This window comes from Bufo gargarizans, chromosome 5, assembly GCF_014858855.1.
Source record: "Bufo gargarizans isolate SCDJY-AF-19 chromosome 5, ASM1485885v1, whole genome shotgun sequence".
Lineage (NCBI taxonomy): Eukaryota > Metazoa > Chordata > Amphibia > Anura > Bufonidae > Bufo > Bufo gargarizans.
In genome coordinates, this window is record NC_058084.1 from 47,299,830 (window position 1) to 47,321,837 (window position 22,008).

General features: G+C 43.3%; 1 protein-coding gene across 1 annotated transcript in view; it reads right to left on the reverse strand.

Annotated features, from left to right (window-relative positions):
• LOC122939297 (fibrocystin-L-like) overlaps positions 1–22,008 on the reverse strand; it is a gene marked incomplete at its 3' end in the record, with an annotated part of 164,001 nt that overhangs the window by 31,557 nt on the left and 110,436 nt on the right. The window contains 13 exon segments of the mRNA XM_044295368.1: positions 1,717–1,838; positions 1,958–2,084; positions 10,974–11,077; positions 11,263–11,436; positions 12,935–13,064; positions 13,339–13,457; positions 13,544–13,673; positions 13,763–13,917; positions 16,103–16,191; positions 16,705–16,867; positions 17,877–18,036; positions 18,154–18,305; positions 21,011–21,202. Coding sequence (XP_044151303.1) covers positions 1,717–1,838; positions 1,958–2,084; positions 10,974–11,077; positions 11,263–11,436; positions 12,935–13,064; positions 13,339–13,457; positions 13,544–13,673; positions 13,763–13,917; positions 16,103–16,191; positions 16,705–16,867; positions 17,877–18,036; positions 18,154–18,305; positions 21,011–21,202 — 1,817 coding nt within the window.

Sequence of the window (22,008 nt, forward strand, 5' to 3'; positions counted from 1 at the left end):
AAGATATTGCAAAGATGTCCATAGCCTTTAACAACCGACCAATGTAAAGAAAGTTCAGCAAAGAATTGTGAACTTAACACGTGATTAAAACAAAAGTAGATAAACTTTTATCTCCATCCTCAATGCCTGGGTATACAGGGAGTGCAGAATTATTAGGCAAATGAGTATTTTGACCACATCATCCTCTTTATGCATGTTGTCTTACTCCAAGCTGTATAGGCTCGAAAGCCTACTACCAATTAAGCATATTAGGTGATGTGCATCTCTGTAATGAGAAGGGGTGTGGTCTAATGACATCAACACCCTATATCAGGTGTGCATAATTATTAGGCAACTTCCTTTCCTTTGGCAAAATGGGTCAAAAGAAGGACTTGACAGGCTCAGAAAAGTAAAAAATAGTGAGATATCTTGCAGAGGGATGCAGCACTCTTAAAATTGCAAAGCTTCTGAAGCGTGATCATCGAACAATCAAGCGTTTCATTCAAAATAGTCAACAGGGTCGCAAGAAGCGTGTGGAAAAACCAAGGCGCAAAATAACTGCCCATGAACTGAGAAAAGTCAAGCGTGCAGCTGCCAAGATGCCACTTGCCACCAGTTTAGCCATATTTCAGAGCTGCAACATCACTGGAGTGCCCAAAAGCACAAGGTGTGCAATACTCAGAGACATGGCCAAGGTAAGAAAGGCTGAAAGACGACCACCACTGAACAAGACACACAAGCTGAAACGTCAAGACTGGGCCAAGAAATATCTCAAGACTGATTTTCTAAGGTTTTATGGACTGATGAAATGAGAGTGAGTCTTGATGGGCCAGATGGATGGGCCCGTGGCTGGATTGGTAAAGGGCAGAGATCTCCAGTCCGACTCAGACGCCAGCAAGGTGGAGGTGGAGTACTGGTTTGGGCTGGTATCATCAAAGATGAGCTTGTGGGGCCTTTTCGGGTTGAGGATGGAGTCAAGCTCAACTCCCAGTCCTACTGCCAGTTTCTGGAAGACACCTTCTTCAAGCAGTGGTACAGGAAGAAGTCTGCATCCTTCAAGAAAAACATCATTTTCATGCAGGACAATGCTCCATCACACGCGTCCAAGTACTCCACAGCGTGGCTGGCAAGAAAGGGTATAAAAGAAGAAAATCTAATGACATGGCCTCCTTGTTCACCTGATCTGAACCCCATTGAGAACCTGTGGTCCATCATCAAATGTGAGATTTACAAGGAGGGAAAACAGTACACCTCTCTGAACAGTGTCTGGGAGGCTGTGGTTGCTGCTGCACGCAATGTTGATGGTGAACAGATCAAAACACTGACAGAATCCATGGATGGCAGGCTTTTGAGTGTCCTTGCAAAGAAAGGTGGCTATATTGGTCACTGATTTGTTTTTGTTTTGTTTTTGAATGTCAGAAATGTATATTTGTGAATGTTGAGATGTTATATTGGTTTCACTGGTAAAAATAAATAATTGAAATGGGTATATATTTGTTTTTTGTTAAGTTGCCTAATAATTATGCACAGTAATAGTCACCTGCACACACAGATATCCCCCTAAAATAGCTAAAACTAAAAACAAACTAAAAACTACTTCCAAAAATATTCAGCTTTGATATTAATGAGTTTTTGGGGTTCATTGAGAACATGGTTGTTGTTCAATAATAAAATTAATCCTCAAAAATACAACTTGCCTAATAATTCTGCACTCCCTGTAAAGCCAAGCTAACTAACCTCTATTCCAGCATGCCACAAGATATAGGTTACTTCCTCGAGATCTTGGTATGTACCAGGCCAAACAGCAAGGGTAACAAGATTTCCCCTTATATTGACACGTTCTCCCCATACTCTGATTCCTGCAAAATAAGCAGCAGATTAGAGAATTGTATCATCAGATTTCCATATGCCACATTAGAGCACATGGGCATCATACAGAGTGTCCCCTGCCCAGTACAACCCCGTGCAGTTGGTTTACCTTCTCCTACAGTGAAGTGAATAACGTTGTCGTCAATGTCGAGTCCATTTGTGTAAAACACTCCGATTGCTGGGGAAAATCCATCATGGAAGGCACATCCCTTAACATAGGACTCATTGGATAATACCTTTAAAAAAACTTATATTCTTTAAAACCAATGGATACGCATATATTTTTAGAGAAATTATCATTTCCCTTTCCCCTGCCCTCTTGGCAGATCATACAAATGCATTACGGTAGGTTCACATGTACCAGTATTGCTGGAAGGAAGCAGCAGGGAAATCCACGCAACAAATCTTAACCAAACAGTGTTCATTTTGGTGCAGATTTTTTTGTAGAAATTCTTTACAGAAAACAGCCAAGCGTTTAAAATATAAACATCTGTGGCAAATCTTCGCCTGGTCCTACGCTGGTCTCCGTACACCTGACTCCTGGCGATAATGCTTTGACTCATGTGACTGGCTATGGCAGTGACGTTTTGAGATTACATGTCATCACTGGAAGCTGGGAGACATACACAGCGGGGACCAAGGACACTAGAGATGAGCGAAGTATTGGAAAATTTGCCTGCTTCACCAAAAAAAAAAAGAGAAAAAAACGCTTTGTGATGAATTACGTAGTAGTGGGTGAAATGACAGGGAGCGGCGATTGTACCCCTCATACATGATTGCGGCATCTGATCGTATTAATCCAGTGTAAAATAAAAAATTAAATAAAAATCATACTTCCCTGATCCATTTGCTCGTGACGGGCCTGCCACCTCCATCTTGCTTGAAGATCGAGATGACGTCACCACGCTGTGTGAGGGATTTCGTACGAGATCTTTAAGCAAGATGGTAGTGTCCGGCGGAACACGAGCAAATGGAACAGGTAAGTATGATTTTTCATTTTTTTTTATTTTACACCAGATTATTGCTATCAGATGCCGCAATCATGTATGAAGGGTACAATTGCCTATATTCAGGCTGAATCAATTTGGTACCACGAAGCACGAGGAAATTCGACTTTGCGGCGAATCGAATCTATCCTGAAATCACGAAGTGGACTTTGATTCGCTCAGCACTAAAGGACACTTTAGGAGGAGAGAGCCGGGAGGTTGGTAGGTGAGTATGTTGTTTTCTTTTTCAAAAAAAGTTTAATGATTTTCCGCTTGTGCAGATTTAGTTGCAGGTACGAAGGTAATCTGCAGTAAAGTTTGCAACAGATGGACTGTGTTGAATTTAATGGGGCAAATCTGCAACCAATCCTTAACAAGAACTGACATTTTGTGTATTTAAAAATCCATGCCGCAGGCCAATGTTTGTGTGGAAATTTTCTGCAGCGTGCGGATGAGATTTCCTAAAATCTCATATACTGTGCTGCTACTGTATCTATATCTATACTGTCCTCATACACGTTAGCACGGTGTGTAATCTGACATGTAGCTAAACCTTTTTGTCCTCTGAGAGAAAAGAGACTGTTCCGCTTTAAGGTTCTCTTTATTGCTCGTAGACTGACAGGAAAGGTGAAACGACTATGCTCAAAAACAGGCTGAATAACGGATGATGTGACAGGAAAACCAGTGAGAGAGCATGATTGCTGAGACATAAGATGGTGGCTGTTTGCTGTACCAGCACAAGACTAGCAAGAACCAGGAACTACCCACAATGCTCTGGGACTCCCATAATGCATAGAGAAAAACAGGCTGGGTGAAATACCTAAACTCATCAATAGATGGTGCTGTTACCACACAATGTAATGCAAATGACTTACAACACAGTTAAATGCCATGTCAACTGATAAAGAGACAGAAACAACTGGAACTGAATCTGGGGACAGAACACTCCCCGCTTGACGTCAACCGACGTCACTATTGTACTCTTTTGGTGCAAACAGTAGAACGAGTTCTCCTACTGGTCTGAGGAACAATTTGGTCTCTCCCTGTCTCCGTATTTTCAATTCTCCTTTTTGCGTATAATACCGTCCTTACTTGGGAATGTCTTAGTCACAAGACCTAACGGCCACTCGTTTCTCCGTGACTGGCAGTCTTTCATTAGGACTACATCGCCAGTCTGGAGGTTAGGCTTGTTGGTTTGCCACTTTCTCCTCGGTTGCAGAGTGGGAATGTATTGCTTTTTCCACTTGTCCCAGAACGAGTTTGAGAGACTCTGTACTTGTCTCCATCGATTTTTGTAAAGATCTTTGGAATTGAATTCTCCAGGTGGAGCACAAATTTGTTCAGTCTTTTGGGTAAGCAGTGTGGCGGGTGTGAGAACTGTTGGGTCATCAGGATCGCTAGAAATCGGGGTTAGCGGTCTGGCATTTATGATAGCCGATACTTCTGCCATGAAGGTAGTCAGGCTTTCATGAGTCAGCTTTGAAGATCCTTCTTGTAAGAAGATTGAGTCGAGGATTCTCAGTGCGATGCCTATCATCCTCTCCCAAGCACCTCCCATGTGAGAAGAGTGTGGTGGGTTGAAGGTCCAAGTACATCCTCGTTCACTGAGGTATCTTTCTATGTTGTTAACATCCAAGTTGGAAGAGAGTTGTAGTTCTCTCGCTGCTCCGACAAAGTTTGTGCCTCGGTCAGAACGAATGTGTTTGACAGGTCCTCTAATGGCAATGAAACGTCGGAAAGCATTAATGAAACAGGAAGTATCCATAGATTCAATTACTTCAATATGGACAGCTCTGATGGACAGACAGGTGAACATAATCGCCCAACGTTTCCCGTGTGCACGGCCTCCCCTGGTTTGCCGGACAACCACAGGCCAAGGTCCAAACACGTCTAGGCCAACATTGGTGAAGGGTGGATCCATACTTAGTCGGTCATACGGGAGGTTTGCCATCTTCGGTGCCTGTGACATACCACGGAGTTTCCGACAGGTAACACATTTAAATATGAATCTGCATACACATCTTTTAGCTCCAACTATCCACATTCCAGCTGCTCTTAGAGCTCCTTCAGTAAACAGACAACCTTGGTGCTTTGTCTGTTCATGGTAATGTTGCACGAGCAGAGTAGCTATATGATGCTGTCCAGGAACTATCACAGGATGTTTCTCTGCTAGGCCTACATCGGCTTCCATAAGGCGTCCACCTACCCTTAAGAGCCCATCTTCATCGATCACTGGGTCTAGTTTCCTTAAAACACTACCTTTAGGCACGGGTCTTTGGCTGACTACACAGTCGATTTCCGTAGCATAGGTTTCATGCTGTACAGCCTGGATAATTACATTTTTTGACCGCTCTAGATCGAGAGCTGTGTAGACATGTTTACAATGATGCCAACCTCTACAGATATCTTTATCTGCCGATGAGGTTGCTTTGTACGACCGAGCAATGTGGGTCAGGCAAGTGATGGCACGGACAAGAGATCTCCAAGTAGAGAACCTACTGAATCTGTGGGATTTCAGGTGGTGGTCCAGAGTCTCCGTATGTAACACAGATACCTGAGGACGTATCTCAACATCAGCATAGGGGTCTACTAGTTCAAACATGGCAGTTTCTGTTGTGTTGGGCGTTGGTTTATACAAAAAGGTGGGGCCTGTAAACCAAATTGTATCCTTGAGACGGTCAGCAGCGACGGATCTGGTTGCTTGGTCTGCAGGGTTGAGATGAGTAGGTACATATTTCCATTGTTCAGGAGAGGTAGATCTTCTGATCCTTAGAACTCTGTTGTTGACGTAGACATAGAAGCGTCTAGATTCATTACAGATATATCCCAGTACTATCTTGCTATCTGTATAGAACTCATTTCTGTAGCGATGAGTTCGGCTAACTCCACCGCTAACACCGCGGCACATAGTTCCAGGCGTGGTATTGTGTGTTCCTGGAGTGGCGTTAGTTTTGCTTTACTCATGACGAACCCTACATGGCATTGTCCGCTGGTATCTAACGTCTTCAAGTAAGCTACCGCCGCAATTGCTTTGACTGAAGCATCGCAGAAAACACAAAGTTTTTGTGTCTCAACCTTGGTAGTTGGTATAGAAACATATGGACGTGCTATGTGAAGATCCGATAAGGCTGTAAGGGAATTCTTCCAGGCCACCCACGTGGTTCTTTCCTTCATGGGAAGGGGAGTGTCCCAGTTCGACCCTTCTCTGGTGAAGTCTCTTAACATAGCTTTACCTTCGATGAGTATAGGAGCTGCAAATCCCAGTGGGTCATATAAACTGCTTATGGCCGACAGTACTCCTCTGCGAGTAAAGGGTTTTTCTTCTTTGCTAACCTGGAAAGTGAAAGTATCAGCTTTTATGTCCCATAGTAGGCCAAGGCTCCGTTGCATCGGAGGCGAGTCAAAGCCTAGGTCTAAATCCTTCAAGTCTTCTGAATGGTCCTGAGAAGGAAAGGCTTCCATCAATTTCTGGCTGTTAGAAGCGATCTTGTGTAGCCTCAGGTTAGACAGAGAGAGCATCTCCTGGGTTCTTTTAAGAAGACTGATTGCAGTCTCATCTGAGGGCATTGATTTCAGACCGTCATCCACATAGAAGTCCTTCTCTACAAAGAGTCTGACATCCGCTCCGTACTTTTCTTCTACTTTCTGAACTGCGCGTCTTAATCCATAGATAGCGACTGCAGGAGAAGGACTATTGCCGAAGATGTGAACTTTCATATGATACTCTGTAACATCTTTAGAGGGATCGTTGTCCTTGAACCATAGGAATCTCAAGAAATTTCTATGTGCTTCTTAACTAGGAAGCAATGGAACATCTGTTGGATATCAGCCGTGAATGCAGCGGAGTCTCTGCGAAACCGGAGAAGCACTCCTATGAGCTTGTTGTTTAGATCCGGGCCTGACAGCAAAACGTCATTCAATGATACGCCTTCACACTTGGCACTTGAGTCAAACACTACTCTGATTTGACCTGGCTTCTTCGGGTGATACACGCCAAACATGGGCAGGTACCAGCGCTCTTCCGAGTCTCGAAGTACAGGTGCTAGCTCTGCATGACCATTCCGGAATATCTTTTCCATGAAGGTAAAGAAGTGATCTCTCATCTCAGGTTTGCTTCTTAGGTTGTGCCTGAGAGAGACAAATCGCTTGAAAACTTGCTCTCTATTGTTGGGTAAGCGTTGTCTTTGAGGTTTAAAGGGTAGAGGTGCAACCCAGCTTCTTGTTTCGTCCTGCACCATTCCCTGCTCCATTATATCTAGGAACAGTCTATCTTCGAATGACATCGCTATACGATTGTCTTCTTTAGTCTTGCGGAAGACTGTGGATCCCAGGTGGTCTTGATTGGCATCCCAGACGAAGTCATCGTAGGTGGGACCTGCAAAGGTACCTGGTGATGAAGTGCTTTGAGGCAGTTCCTTGATGAAGAAGTGATTTTCGCATGGTTGGAGAAGAGATGGGCGTCCATTCTCAAGTGTACTGGTAAGCATGCTGTAGACAGTTGTTGGTTTGTGTACACCTCCCAAACAGACTTCTCCTACAATGACCCATCCTAGGTCAAGTCTCTGGGCGTATGGAGCGTTGTGAGGTCCATTAATCTGCTGTCTAACCTTGTGGACCTGTAGGATATCCCTCCCGAGGAGTAATACTATCTGAGCTTCAGGATCAAGGTTCGGGATCAGGTGTCTTATACGCTTCAGGTGAGGCTGATGCGCTGCTACTTCTGGCGTGGGTATCTCGGACCTGTTGTCAGGAATCTGGTTACATTCCAGTATAGTTGGTAAAGGCAGACGCACTTGACCATCGCTGGACTCAACTATGTAGCCGCTTGCCCTTCTTCCGGCTGTTTCCACAGTACCAGCACAAGTTCTTAGAGAGTAGGGGGCACCGGGTCCTTTGATGTCGAAGCTATCAAAGAAAGCAGACTTCGCTAACGACCTGTTGCTTTGATCGTCTAGAATTGCATACACTTTGATGGCTTTGCTTCGGTCGTCTGCTGGGTAAACCTTCACTAGGGAGATTTTAGAGCAGGATCTGCCTCCTCTGAGGTCTCTGCAAACCTCTGTACATTTAGAAGTAACTGCCAAAGTGTCAGTATTTGTGTCCTTCAGCTCCCCGCTTTGCTCTTGGGTTTTGGATGAAGCCCACGATGGTGGCCCAGGGTGTAGAGCTGTGTTATGGTTTGAGCTGTCACATTCGGCACACTTTGCACTAACCTCACAGTCCCTGGCGAAGTGCGAAGTTGACGAGCAGCATTTAAAACAGATGTTGTTCTCCTTGAGGAAGGTCTTGCGGTCTTCCACTGACTTTTCTCTGAAGGTTCTGCACTTAAGTAGAGAATGAGGCTTCCTGTGTAAGGGACACTGTCTGGTCGGGTCCTTGGGTTTGTCTCCTCCTTGATAGGAGCTGAACTCTTTATGGACTGCACCTGTGGAAGAAACGTTAATTTTGTGGACCTCCACCGTTGCCCTACGAGGTTTACTGAGTGAGGTGGTGGCACATGACATCATGAAATCAAAGCTAGGATCATTTCAGATTTTTGCTTGTTCAGAGACAAAATCTACAAACACATTAAATGGAGGAAATGGTACATTGTAAGTCTGTTTATACCGAGAACCATACATGACCCACTTCTCTTGCAAGTTGTATGGGAGCTTCTGAACTATGGGATTCACACCTCTAGCAGTGTCAAGAAATGTCAATCCCTCCAGATCCCCTTCTGCCTTTGCTACACTCAGTTCTATTAATAAGTCACTTAACTCTCTAAGCTTTGAATAGCCTTTGTTCACTATTTTAGGAAAGTCCTCAATTCTCTTAAATAAGGCGCTTTCTATGACCTCTGCTGCGCCATAAACCTCATTAAGTCTCTCCCAGACCCTTTTTAGACCAATGTCTGGATAATTTACATTGATGTCTCTAATCCTTCTAGCGTGTTCGGCGGACTCACTTCCCAGCCATTTTACCAGGAGATCCAGTTCTTCACTACAAGACAGACCTAAGTCTCTGATGGCATTTTGGAAGGAAGCTCGCCAAGCTCTATAGTTCTCAGCACGGTCGCTGAACTTTACAAGTCCCTTGTTGACCAGCTCACGTCGAGCAAGGAACCTGGCAAAGTCCATTGTGGCTTGATTGGTGCTGGAACCGGCTGGTGGTGTGTTGTCAGAGTGAATGTGTGGTGCATGGCCATACCTGTTGGAAGTCTCTGGTTTAATCCTGTCTGTGTAATACCGTTCTGAAGCAAAGGGCATCTCTCTTAGCAGGGGCGGATTTCTGATTCTCTGTTCTGGAGAGAAGTTGTTGTAGGCAGTTTCACTCTGATGTGTATTCTCTAGTCTGCTGCAAGGAGACCGATAGTCGACTTTCTGATGATCCAAATAAGCAGGTAGGCTTGGCTTGTCAACAAACCGCTTTGTATTAAGCTGTGGATCTGGGTCGTCGTCCGACTTGGAATGTTGATAGACATATTGTGAGGTACGCTGTTCTGGATCTTGGTATTCAACTTCTGGATGGAAATTGCTGCGATGACTCTTGGTTTCCTGAAGTTCCGTGGCTTCTAGATACTCTGCTTCCGCTATGGCAGCTGCTGTCTCTTTATCTGCGGCCAGTTTTTCTAGAGAAGCTTCAAGTTGCGCTTTCTCTAGCTTTATCTGCACCTCTTGTTCTATGAAGCTGGCTTTTGCCTTTGCTGCTTCTGCTTTGGCGCGGGCAATGGCGGCAGCTTCTCTGATCGATGTCCTATTTGAGCCACTTATCTGAGACCTTGTCTTAATGGAAGATGCTCGACTAATAGACATGTTGCGACTGTTAGAAGACTGTTGCGATATCCGTATGCAGGCTCCACGTGGATAATGGCGGCTCCGTCAGTCTGATCTTCAGAGCTTGTTCTCAGCAGTCATTTCACTGCTGTCTTTGGCAGTTATTCACTGAGCTTGTTCTCAGCAGTCGTTTCGCTATACTGTCCTCATACACGTTAGCACGGTGTGTAATCTGACATGTAGCTAAACCTTTTTGTCCTCTGAGAGAAAAGAGACTGTTCCGCTTTAAGGTTCTCTTTATTGCTCGTAGACTGACAGGAAAGGTGAAACGACTATGCTCAAAAACAGGCTGAATAACGGATGATGTGACAGGAAAACCAGTGAGAGAGCATGATTGCTGAGACATAAGATGGTGGCTGTTTGCTGTACCAGCACAAGACTAGCAAGAACCAGGAACTACCCACAATGCTCTGGGACTCCCATAATGCATAGAGAAAAACAGGCTGGGTGAAATACCTAAACTCATCAATAGATGGTGCTGTTACCACACAATGTAATGCAAATGAATTACAACACAGTTAAATGCCATGTCAACTGATAAAGAGACAGAAACAACTGGAACTGAATCTGGGGACAGAACAATATCTATACTGTATCTACTGAAGAAAAATGGCGGCACCAGCTACATGAAAAAAGTGTGGGTGCACGTTCTCAAGGAAAGAGACTTCTTACCCCAATAATAGACCAGAAAGTGAACGGCACTCCTTTAGATGATAAAAAATAACTCCTTTATTCACCCGTGTGTATACTGTATCTATGTATATCTATATGTGTGGATGTACCGTTACTCAGCAGGGGTGACTTTGAGAAACAGTAAAGAGTCTGCCAAAGATTATGCAGACTAAGGACTCATGTACACGACTGGTTGGTGTTTCACGGTCCGCAAATTGCGGGTCTGCAAAACACAGATACCGGTCCCTAGTACAGGACCGGCCATGCAGACATATAGTATGGACACTGAATGCACACGGAGTAGTTTCTGTTTTTTTGCGGCCGCATTGAAGTGAATGGTTTTGCATACGGACCTCAAAAAACCCGGAAAGGACAGGGTAAAGAAATACATTTGTGTCATGCACACTACCGTGTTTTGTAATTTTGTTCAATCAACATTTTTTTGCAGGTTGCACACGAACCCATTCATTTCTAAGGGTCCACAAAAAAAATGGACAGAACATGGATGACGATGTATGCATGAGGCCTGAGATCTGTCCCCGGGTCACAATGGAAATTAAAACCAAAAGAAAAAATAATGCATTTAACAAGGCCTTACTGTATTAAAAAAAAAAAAAAAAAAAAAAAAGTCATGCACAAGTTTATGGAAATGTACCTCTCCAAGATTGAGGAACGCCAATGAGTACCGCGGGTCTGTGGGATCTGCATAACCATACTGCCCACTGTGGTAAAATTCCACATTTTCAATTCTTGCATTACCTTAAAAAAAATAATGATCCAGTGATTAGAATTGACTCCTTCATATATACTGGGTCCTTAGCCTGTTTGGTAATACAGAAATAATGATAACAAAACTGATCCCATAGTTTCCTATGGGGTCAGTATTGTGTCCAGTGTCATCCTCCCAGAGAGATAATAGTTTGTATAGATAAAATCTACAGTACCTCGATATTCCATATTGTTGGCTGAAAATGTGCTGACGAGAACTCGGGCTCCAAAGGATTCACTGTACCAACCAGGGTAGTCCTGACCAATGATCTTAACATTTCTACTAAGTAAAGCAACGTCAGCAGCCAGAGTGTAATTCAGGGTCGTGTTTGGTACTTGATAGGTGTTAGCTAGAAGAAAAATACAATTAAACCTATAAATAATATAGTTTTTTCATATATGGTGCTTAAAATGAGCCTAGACTTATTAAAGAGTTTTTTCCATCCCATTTTAGACTGGGGTTCCTTAGGCCCACCAGAGGGAATTGTTCTCAGGGTCCGAGCCCTACATCTTCAGTAAAGTCTAACAGGCTTTGAATCAAAGAAATAGATCCTACTGGCAAGTGATTGGCTCCAAAGACTGCTCCAAATGTTTTTTTTTTTCTCCTTGACCTTTGGGACCCACTATGGCTTGAAAGACTAGGCCCACTGGAGAATTCTCTGGTACTCTAATGGGCCAGTCCAACCCTTGCCCATCTCAGCCTTTCATGGCTGAGATCAGATCAACCCTCGTAAGTAGTGGCTAAGGGTGTCTGGAGTTACAAATCAGAGGTTACCAAGAAACTAATTAATAATTCAAACAATAGGAGTGATGGCTCTGCTTGAAAGAGCTTAGAATATATGAGGTAATAGGGGTAACAGAAAAGGTAAAAAGTGCTTGTTTCGAATAACGGATATGGGGGGTAAAAGGAAAGGAGTCAGATAAAAAGGGTTGTCCTATCTTGTCCTTTCTAAGGCAAGATGGGGCAAAGCCCTGTCCACTAGGTGGCCGGGAAACAGTAGATTGGTCTGATGCTCTGCTCCCACTGCAGTGCACAGGGGCTAGGCAAATGGAGTAGAACAGCAAGCTGTTTCCATAACTCGTATCAGCATAGCTTGCTGTGCCACTCTGTTTGACAAGCTTTTGTGAACTGCAATGTGAGCTAAGGAAACAGCAAAGTGCCAGACCAAACTGCTCTTTCCATGTCACCTGGTGGACAAGGCTTAGTTTCATCTCACGAGAGACAACCCCATTATAGAATATGGTAGGCCTGCCTAAAAAGATGCGCTTACAACTGTGGATCTTTGGAAGTAATCTGTCTGGGTAGGATTATAGAGGATATTAGTCTTAGATCATTGGCATAATGAAGAGCATGGGCAGGGTGGGATATACAGATGAGCAAGGAGATGTAGATTCTGAGCAACCAGTGCAATGACTGGAAGAAGATGGAGGCATTGGTGTAGACAGATAGATTAACTTGACTGCTAAATTTAGGATAGATTGCTGAGAGGAGAGTTTATTGAAAGGAAGGACAATTAATAATGAGAATGAATCAGGGCAACAATGAGAGTTGTAGCTGTTTTCACAGCTTGTAAGGGTTACTAGTAGGGTTACAAGTTGGACTTGTTGGACTATATAACCTCAAGTCTGACCATCGTCTCTGGAGGACCACTCACAATAATCAAAAACAATGGATTATTATTTATTTCAATGCCCACTGATAACACAGTTCCCTAGCAATACCAGCAAACACTTGTGGATCTCACTACTCATTATAGGATTTTTAAGATACTCATAATCTTTAATTGGATGTTTAAAGCCTGAAAACATCTTTAAAAATTAACTAATACGGTTCATTGCATCACTTACCAGAGTGCTTAAAGCTGAGGGACACATTTAAGGTAAGGGTCTTCTGGTCAGAAGAAACATCAGTGATTTTCCTGATTTCTGTCTGCCAGGCACTATAACTGGTGGTCGTGATCAGAATATCTTCTCCCACCTTGTAAAAGAAAAATTGAGGCGAAATTTAACATATAAGAAGCTGCTTTTTTCCCATATAATAGTCTATCATAATGGACTGTGGGGATCCCATAATAAAACCTGATATTCCCTATAATGGAACCCCATTCTTCACAGTTGAAATCTGACTACAGCAAACAAAACAATTCCAGCTATTATATTCGGAACTTGGGTAACACTTTATTCCCTTGCTGAGACTTTTCCCCTTTGACTCTTTTCTTCTTCTCAGCTAGACTGAGAGTGATTAAACTCACCTTCCAGTCTACTGGCTCTGAGACGGTGATGGTTTGAGATCCTGCTAATACGGTTTGTGCCAGCTTTGTTCTATACACAGAGCGAGGAAGTCCATGTAGGTCCAGCTGACCGAACACTCCTACACAACAATGAGGGAATAAGTGTTTACATTTATAATGCCCATATTCCCATAATATATCCACAATATAAGATATTAGAATTTACCTAAAACCTTTGAGCCTTGGTTTGGTCCATTTGGCAATGGTAACTCTGGAGTTAAATGGTTTCCTCGTAGTACAATATGTAATTCTCCTTGGAATGGGTTGTCCTGAGTTCCTCCTATCAATCTTCCACCCTGAAGACAATCAAGTAGGTATCATTAAGATTCAGAGATATTTGCAAAAATAAAACTTTGACCAGATGTGATGGTATTGTGAACCTCACCTGGATAGAAATGTATGTAGCATTTAGTACAGTTGTCTTGAAGGTGGGTAAAGTCCTGGTTGTTGAGTTGTCGGTGAGATTTCTCAGCTCCAAGACACCATAAATGGTGAGTTTATGCAGGGATGGGATATCTACATCAGCTATAATATACTTGCCTAGAAAAGAACAATAGGAAGCTTAGTCATAAGTCAAAATAATTTAACATTTGACCCATATGGCTCCAGGTATCATACCAGAACAGATCCTTATATGCTCAACACTAGATATTCTAAGCAAAACCACACCAAAATCCATTTTCCACTGGTCAAGAGTTCCCGAAAAACAGAACAGTCCCTTTTTATGGTAGACTGCATGGCCATAACTGTATCCCCTTCCATGCCCACACCACTTTTTTTAGACCTGGCATGAGCGGGAAAAGATACAGATTGCGGTGCTAAGGACCTTTGCGCCACAATCTGTGTCAGAAATACGCCTAATATAGACGTATTTCTATATAATAAATGACCACCTAATTGTATTATTATTCGGGGGTAGGGCTAATATCTATAGTATATAGATTCTAGTGTATTATACTGTGCCCTGTATTTCCCAGTAGAAAATGATCCTTGGGAAGCATAGCCCTCATCCCTGACCACCAGGACCAGTTAGCGCTCTGTCAGTACATGGCGGCCTCCCCTCTCTGCCACGCTGCTCCGCTGTGTACTGGGGCTTATTCTGACACTAGAGCTGGGTTCACATCCCATTTGTGCCATCCATTTAATGTATACCAAAAATGCGTACATTAACAGATGCCTCAGACTGATGCCGTACAGTGGCGTCCGGTCACCATACAGTTCCATGGTAGAAAAAACATATACGTTAACGTCTGCCTTTTTTACTTGACTCTGCAGGATACAAAAACACGGAGTGCTGCACATTTGTACACATCAAACCGATAGGAAAAACGTGATGTGAACACACATTGGGGGGGAGGGGGGCATACTAAAATTTGCTGTGGGGCCCAGTCAGTTCTAGCTACATCACTGCACATCTCCTTCTCTCCTCCAGGCCTGGCTCACTGCTGCAGCGGGCCGCCGGAGAGAAGGAGCGCAGGGAGCTGCGGTTAGTGAATGACAGGACCACCAGCTCCCCTGCAATGATAGGTATGTGAGGGGGCCACTGGGGGGTCATTCATCACACTGTGAGGGCCCCTTACACAGTATAATGACTCCCAGTGCCCCCCATTTAGTATAATGATCCCCAATGACCCTCCATTTAGTATAATGACCACCAGAGCCCCTATTAAATATAATGACCCCTCGTGCCCCCTCCATACAGTATAACCCCCAGTGTGGGGGCGACTGGGGGTCAATGTTCTGAATGGAGGGTCACTGTGGGGGTCATTATACTGTGAGGGCCCCTTACATAGTATAATGACCCCCAGTGTCCCCCATTTAGTATAATGATTCCCAATGACCCTCCATTCAGTATAATGACCCCCAGAGCCCCCTCCATACAGTATTCCCCCAGTGTGAGGGCTACTGGGGGGTCATTATTCTGAATGGGGGCGACTGGGGGTTAATATTCTGAATGCAGGGCCACAGGTGGTCCTTATACGGTGGGGGGAATTGGGGGTTCATTATACTGTGTGAAGGGCCACTAGTAGTCATTATACTGTGTAAAGGGCCACTAGTAGTCATTATACTGTATAGGGGCCACTGGGGGTCATTATACCGTGTGGGAGCCACAGGGGGACATGTCAATGCAAAAAAAATGCCTCATGGGGGCCCACTGGGATTTATCGCCCAAGGGCCCACATGAACCTGGAGCCGGCCCTGGTCTTGGTGTTTACCATCTTGTATTCTTTTCCCTGCTTGTTGGTGTGCTGACCTCTCGGCCCCCCCTTGGGTCCTGTTCCTCATCTTTGTGTTCCACCTTTGTGCTGCCCTTTACCATCATGTATGTAATTGTGTTATCAATAAAGCTTATCGATTTTCACTTTGTGAAGATTATGGTTCAATTTTTTGGCGACATTTATGGCTCCTTGTGGGTCGGTATTTTTTCGTTATTTATCTCTGTCCGGTAATAATTATGTGGTTAATATAACTGGAGTGAATTGGATTGAGCTACAATACCACACACAACCTGTGCAGTTTTTTTTTTTTGGAAGAAAATATAACCCAGGTCAATCCCTTAATGAAATGACTAAAGTATTAAACTAGAGCCTGATTTGCAAAGTTTGGGATAGCATATTTGTATATGTACATTTTGTACAAAAATGAAGAATATCTCAGAAAAAATTGAAAATGCCATAAATTTTCCAGATAGGATCACCCCTTTTAATAGGAGGAAGATGATTACCTGGTGGGATTACAACATTGGATCCTTCCTTCGGGACAGTATAATTGTTTTCTGCTGATGATTCCCAGAAGGAACGATTAGACCATAAACTGGAAAGACAAAATATGTTAGTAGAAGTATGAGTTAGTTCAATCACCAGGGTTATGCAAATCTACTTGATCACAGAGGCAGACATAAGGAATTGGGCCCCTAGTAATGGCAAAAAGTGGCCCCATTCTGGAGCTGATTCATGTTACTTGCTTAGCATCCTTCTCGTGTCTGTAGAAAAGATTCCCTGAGCACGTTCACAAGACATGTTTAAACGGCCCTCCTTCTGTCATGGGCCCCATAGAAACCACCCTGGTATGTACACCCTCGCCTAACCATACATTTGTTCTTAACTAGAAGAACTTTACGTGATAACGACTCTGTATGTTTCCTTATAAAGTAGCAGGAGTAAGCAAAGGTAGGGCAAAGACCAAGTCCTGATACATGGTCATAAGTCTAATTAATATGTCTTTACCGTCAGTTACATAATACAGATTACTTGTCTGCTGATATTTTCTGATACAACTTGAGAATTGCAAACATTGATCTACAAGTTATCTTCCAGTAACACTTACTCATAGAATAATATAGGTATGATTGAGGGTACAGTTGGGGGAGGGGGTGGAATACAGTTCTGGAAATAGCATTGGTAGACCACCAGGTTTACATCTGTGTTTTTCATTGTTGTGTCAAGGATCCCGGCTACGGCACGTCTCTGGAGTTTCTTTTTTCCAGACACTAGGAGCAGAAAAGTTTTGTGAATCAAGGTATAAATACATCTAGTGTGATTGCTTAGTTTTGTGGTATCAGTGGTGGTCAATCATATGGTCGCCTGAAATATGGCCTCAATCAAAGGGCCACACATCACACTCTGCTATTGCAGGGATAGGAGGTAGGAACACAAAGTTTTAATTATAGTGTGTTGCTTTTTTGAATATTTTATCAAAAAATGGGGTTGGACAAAGCAAAGGAAAGAGGTATAGAAAATTTCTTCCCACATTAAGAAAACAATAGATCACTCAATTTATCTAAAATTGAGAAAAAGTGCAAATAATCTAGATTTAAAAGGTTTTAATATTGATGACCTGTCCTCAGCACAGGTCAGCAATATCAGATCAGCGGGGGTCCGACACCCGGCACCCCCGCCGATCAGCTGTTTGAAGAGAAGGCTGTGCTCATGAGAGTGATGCCTTCCCTTCATTGTTTACCTGCTCGCTGTTGACGTCAACCAGCAGATCAGTGGGGGTGTCGGATGTCGGACCCCAGCCTATCTGATATCCTCAGGACAGGTCATCAATATAAAAATCCCAGAATAATAATATTAATAATATCCTATTGTTTTTGTCTACCACTCTATGGGGCGAATGCTTGTGTTTTTTGCTGCAGTTTTGTGGCTTTTTTTGTGTCAGTTTTTGCACACGGTGGGGCAGATTTACTTATAGTGGTGCATTTTACACTAAGAATACAATTCACTGTCTTAATGTGGTTTTCTCATCTCAGACAATGGGGGCATATCGCTAGGATATGCCCCCATTGTCTTATAGGTGCGGGTCCCACCCCTGGGACCCGCACCTATATCGAGAACGGAGCCCAGATTTGTGATTTGTGTATTTTCAATAAACCCTTTTAACAAGCCTAAGCATCAATACAATCCTAATCAGATCTCCAGATCTATTAGCTCTATAGTCAATGATTAGGAGAAGGAGATGCGTAATACTGATCAACAGTATCACACAGATGTCTGTACCTAGATATGTTAGTGTAGTGGTGTTATCATTGAAGTACCAGTCTCCACTGGTATTATTGTCCCAGCTCAATGGCTGTGAGGATCCATTGCGTACATCAACTATTGTGAACATGTCCGGCTTCTGAGTAAAGTTGTGGGATATAAGCACGTAGTCTTCACTCTAAACATAATACAATTATATGGCAAAGTTATTAAAAATGGCAGATACAAACACATGTGACAGCAGACACCGTTTATCTAGTTGTCGCTGATTGAGTTGAGTAGGTCTAGAATTTACCTTGAATCCGTAGAAGGTCGATGTATATGAGATGTTTGTAATGAAATCCACACCGCTGAAATACCAGTTGAAGGAAATAGCATTGGGTAACAAGGCCATCCATCCAGGTGCGTGTGTCAGGCGTTTTTGCAGGTAAGGTACAACACTGGAGCCTAAATATAAAATGTACCTTGTTTTTAGAGAGAGGAAAGGGAAGGCTGGTTCACTGCTTATACCAAGTTAATTATCATTAAGTGGTTAAAGTGTTCACTGTGATACTATGATCTATGCACTATGTTACCCAAAAGGCTATGTTATAGGTAGGAAACAGTTTACTGGCAGTCTATTAGTTACAATTCCCATATTATTGGCTTCTCCCATTTTCTCCTGGTTACTACAAAGTCTGCTAATGAGCAATCTAGAGTGAAGACTTGGCAGGAACACACACCAAACAAGTAGGCCAGAGCAGATCCTGCTCTAGGAAAACACCATTCCTGTGAGTGAAAAATACCAGAAAAATCTAATTTGTTGAGAACTACCTCTTAAAGAAAGAAACATTTATTATTGCAGATGGTTGGGGACCATAAAGGCGATACTTGGACTCTGCCAGTAAAGATAATGCACTTATATGGCTTTAGACTTCACTGTCAGAGGTTAAGGTTATTTGTTCTGGGAAAGGCCTACTCTGTGAAATAGTTCAGGACTGGGCCTGCTGCATGTATTTATTATCTGTTCAGTAAAGGATTTCACTTTAATCAAGCTGGCCTGGTCTGTGGTTCCTGCCTAGCACCACACTGCTCATTCTTCCTTAACATCAAAGGTACCCTAGCCACCTCCAGACAGGAGACCCAAAAAAATCCAAGGTGTGTCCTGAGGGGACGAAGGCCTGCATTCCTCCATTTACTGCCTGTGTCGCCCGGGAGGGCACTGCAGTCAGGATTAGTCACTATGAGGACTACAGCCATCTTTATTGCCTTAGCCACCACTCCTACCCTCTCCAACCCTATGCTTTCCCGTCTGTGGGTCTGCCCACAACACTTCCACAAAGGCTTTATAGGTTATATGGAGCATGCACTTTCTTTAAATGTATTCCACATTATTAAGCATTTACCAAAAAATAGCATTGTCAGCGTATCGCAACTAGGGTTTACAGGTATAGCTACAGGGTATGCATAGCTAGCAGTCTCGCCTGGACCCTAGTACCCGAAGGTGCTCAAACTCCCCTCTCCCACATAACAAAACACCAGTATTGTAAATGGCATATCGTAGGTGGGTGCCTTGTTACCGATTATGTATTGGAGCCTAAGAGTTTTACGTTACTCCTCACTTAGGGTTCCATGGAAACATGGGGCTCTATTAAACCTAGTTAGGGGTTCCAGAGAAGATAGTAACCTTTATTGTATGAATGGGGTAGTCGTAGGAGGAAAATTTCCATGGGACTACCAAAGATCGGCAAGTACAGTGTTTGGCTATCTTCAGCAGGCCTATAGAGAACAAATGGAAGGGCAGTGGGCATGCTTGACTGCTGCTCCATTCATATGTGGGACAGGGGGCCATTATTCCCGTGATCAATGGTAGTGCGAATGTTGGAACACTTATTGCTGTTATTAAAAGTCTTTGGGACTGATGGAGACAGCTTAATGCAGTCCCATTAACAGTGAATGCAGCAATAATGTTATCATGATAAATAGGGGGTCAATAAGTTGTGCAATAGGGGGTCAATAAGTTGTGCCCTCAGTGACCCGGTTTGGAACCCCCACCAATCTACCAGTTATCACCTACCCAACAGGTAAGTGATAAATTGTTATTTCCAGAAATCCCCTTTAATATTCCTACTGCTACTGGCTGACCCACTTGATGAAAGTTGCTCCGAGAAAAGATGGGGGTTGACAGCAGGACCAGCTTATTAGCTTATCATGGTGGCATCTGTGTTGTGGGAAGAGGCAGTTATTGAGTTTAATATGTTAACAGTATGCAGCGAGCTCTTAAGCTCCTCCTAGTGGTGGATTCAGGCAGCCAGAATGTTATCATTTAAAGTAGTTTTCCAGGGATAACTTATTAAAGCCCCAGCATTAATATTGATCATCAATATCTGATTGGTGGGGGTCCAAGTCCCAGAACCCCTACCGATAAGCTGTTTTTAGCAGTTGCTATGCCAGATCCAATACCCAGGAGCTACATAGCTCTGTCCACCATGTAATTGCCATGCCATGCTAATGCAGTGTTTCTTGCATTCACTTAAAGGCCCCCCCATAGCAGTGCTGCAGTAATCAGACACAGCCACTACACGGTGTACAGAGCTGTGCAGTTCCAGTGATTGGCTCCATCATCGCGACTCCTATAAACATCTGATTGGGGTATTGGTAGTCGGACCTCTGCAATCTGATATTGAGGAAGACCTATCCTGAGGACAGGTCATATATAAGTAAGTCCTGACTTGGGCAGATTTACTAAAACTAGTGTCCTATACACTGCTTCTAAATGCTGTACATTTGGTGCCTCTTCAAGCCAGAAAATCAAATCTATGACACATATCAGCTGGCGTAAGTCTGAGCTATAATTTAAGCCAGTTGTTTCTGGTGTAAATTATAATAAATTTGATGGGCTGCGACTTGTTCTGCCTCTTCTCACTATGCTCCATCCACCAAAACCTGCAACTTTTTTTCTACCACAAAACTGGTTCAAGTTGCAATCTCCTATTTCTGCAGGATATTTGGTGCTATGAAAAATAAATTCTACACGCTATAAAAAAAAATATTAGGACATTAATCAACACAGAATGTCAAGCGTATATAGATTAAAAACACAAAATAGCCTTCAAGAGGGGGCATTAACTTTAAGCATTTCTAAAAATGTTCAAATAATATCATTAACTTACCAAATGAATTTGAAATAATGACATTCTTTCCTTGAAGAGAAGTAGGGGATGGGTTGTTGAAGGCCAGTCTGTGGAAGCTGGTGGAGGCATTACAGATATATCCAGGGAAGCCAGCACTCCAATCACTGCTTTGGCTGCACTGGGACGGATCGAGGAGCCCACTTCCTGGCACCACCTTTGCTCCTGTCTTTCCTACATAAAAAAAAAAAAATATTTTTATTAGTTGCTAATTAACCAGATAATAAAGAAGGTTTAGTGAAATTTTACAGAAGGTCTAAAATTATAATTGAGGTTGGACGATCCGTTCTCTCTCATAAATATTTTTTTAGACAAAAGTAGCAGAAAAGAAATCCAGTACAAGGCAGAGTGGAAACACATCCTACTGGACCTCCAGAACAAAGTGGCCAAATGGCCAATGGACAACCCCTGGACCCCCACTGATCAGCTGTTGGAATGGACACTCACTAAGCACTGTGGCCTCTTCTTCAGCCTGTGACGGCATGTCCATCGGTCACATAACCTTTGGGAATCTCAGTTATATTGAAGCAAATGAGTCAGGTCCCCCTACCAATGTGATATTCATGACCTATCCTAACTATAGGTCTTTCCAGGATTTTACTATTGATGGGCTATTCTCAGGATAGGCCATTGATATCAGTTCAGGAGGGGTCCAACAACCCACACCCACACCGATCAGCAGTTCTGCATTAACTGATTAAAGTGAATAGGAGCAGCTCTGTCCACTTCACAATGGATGGAGCTGTTTAGTTCCAGTACAGACTTCCAACGCCTGAGCTACTCAGGAACTGCAGATCGGCAGGGGATACGAGGTGTTGGACCCTCGCCAACCAGATATTGATAGCCTATCCTGTGGATAATAGGAAGTATCCTGAGTAGTAGTAATAGCCTCTTTAAAGTAGTGCAACCCCTTTAAGTAGCATAAAACCCATTTTTAGGCGGCTATGATCATAATTAATTGTCTTCAGATCCCACTAATA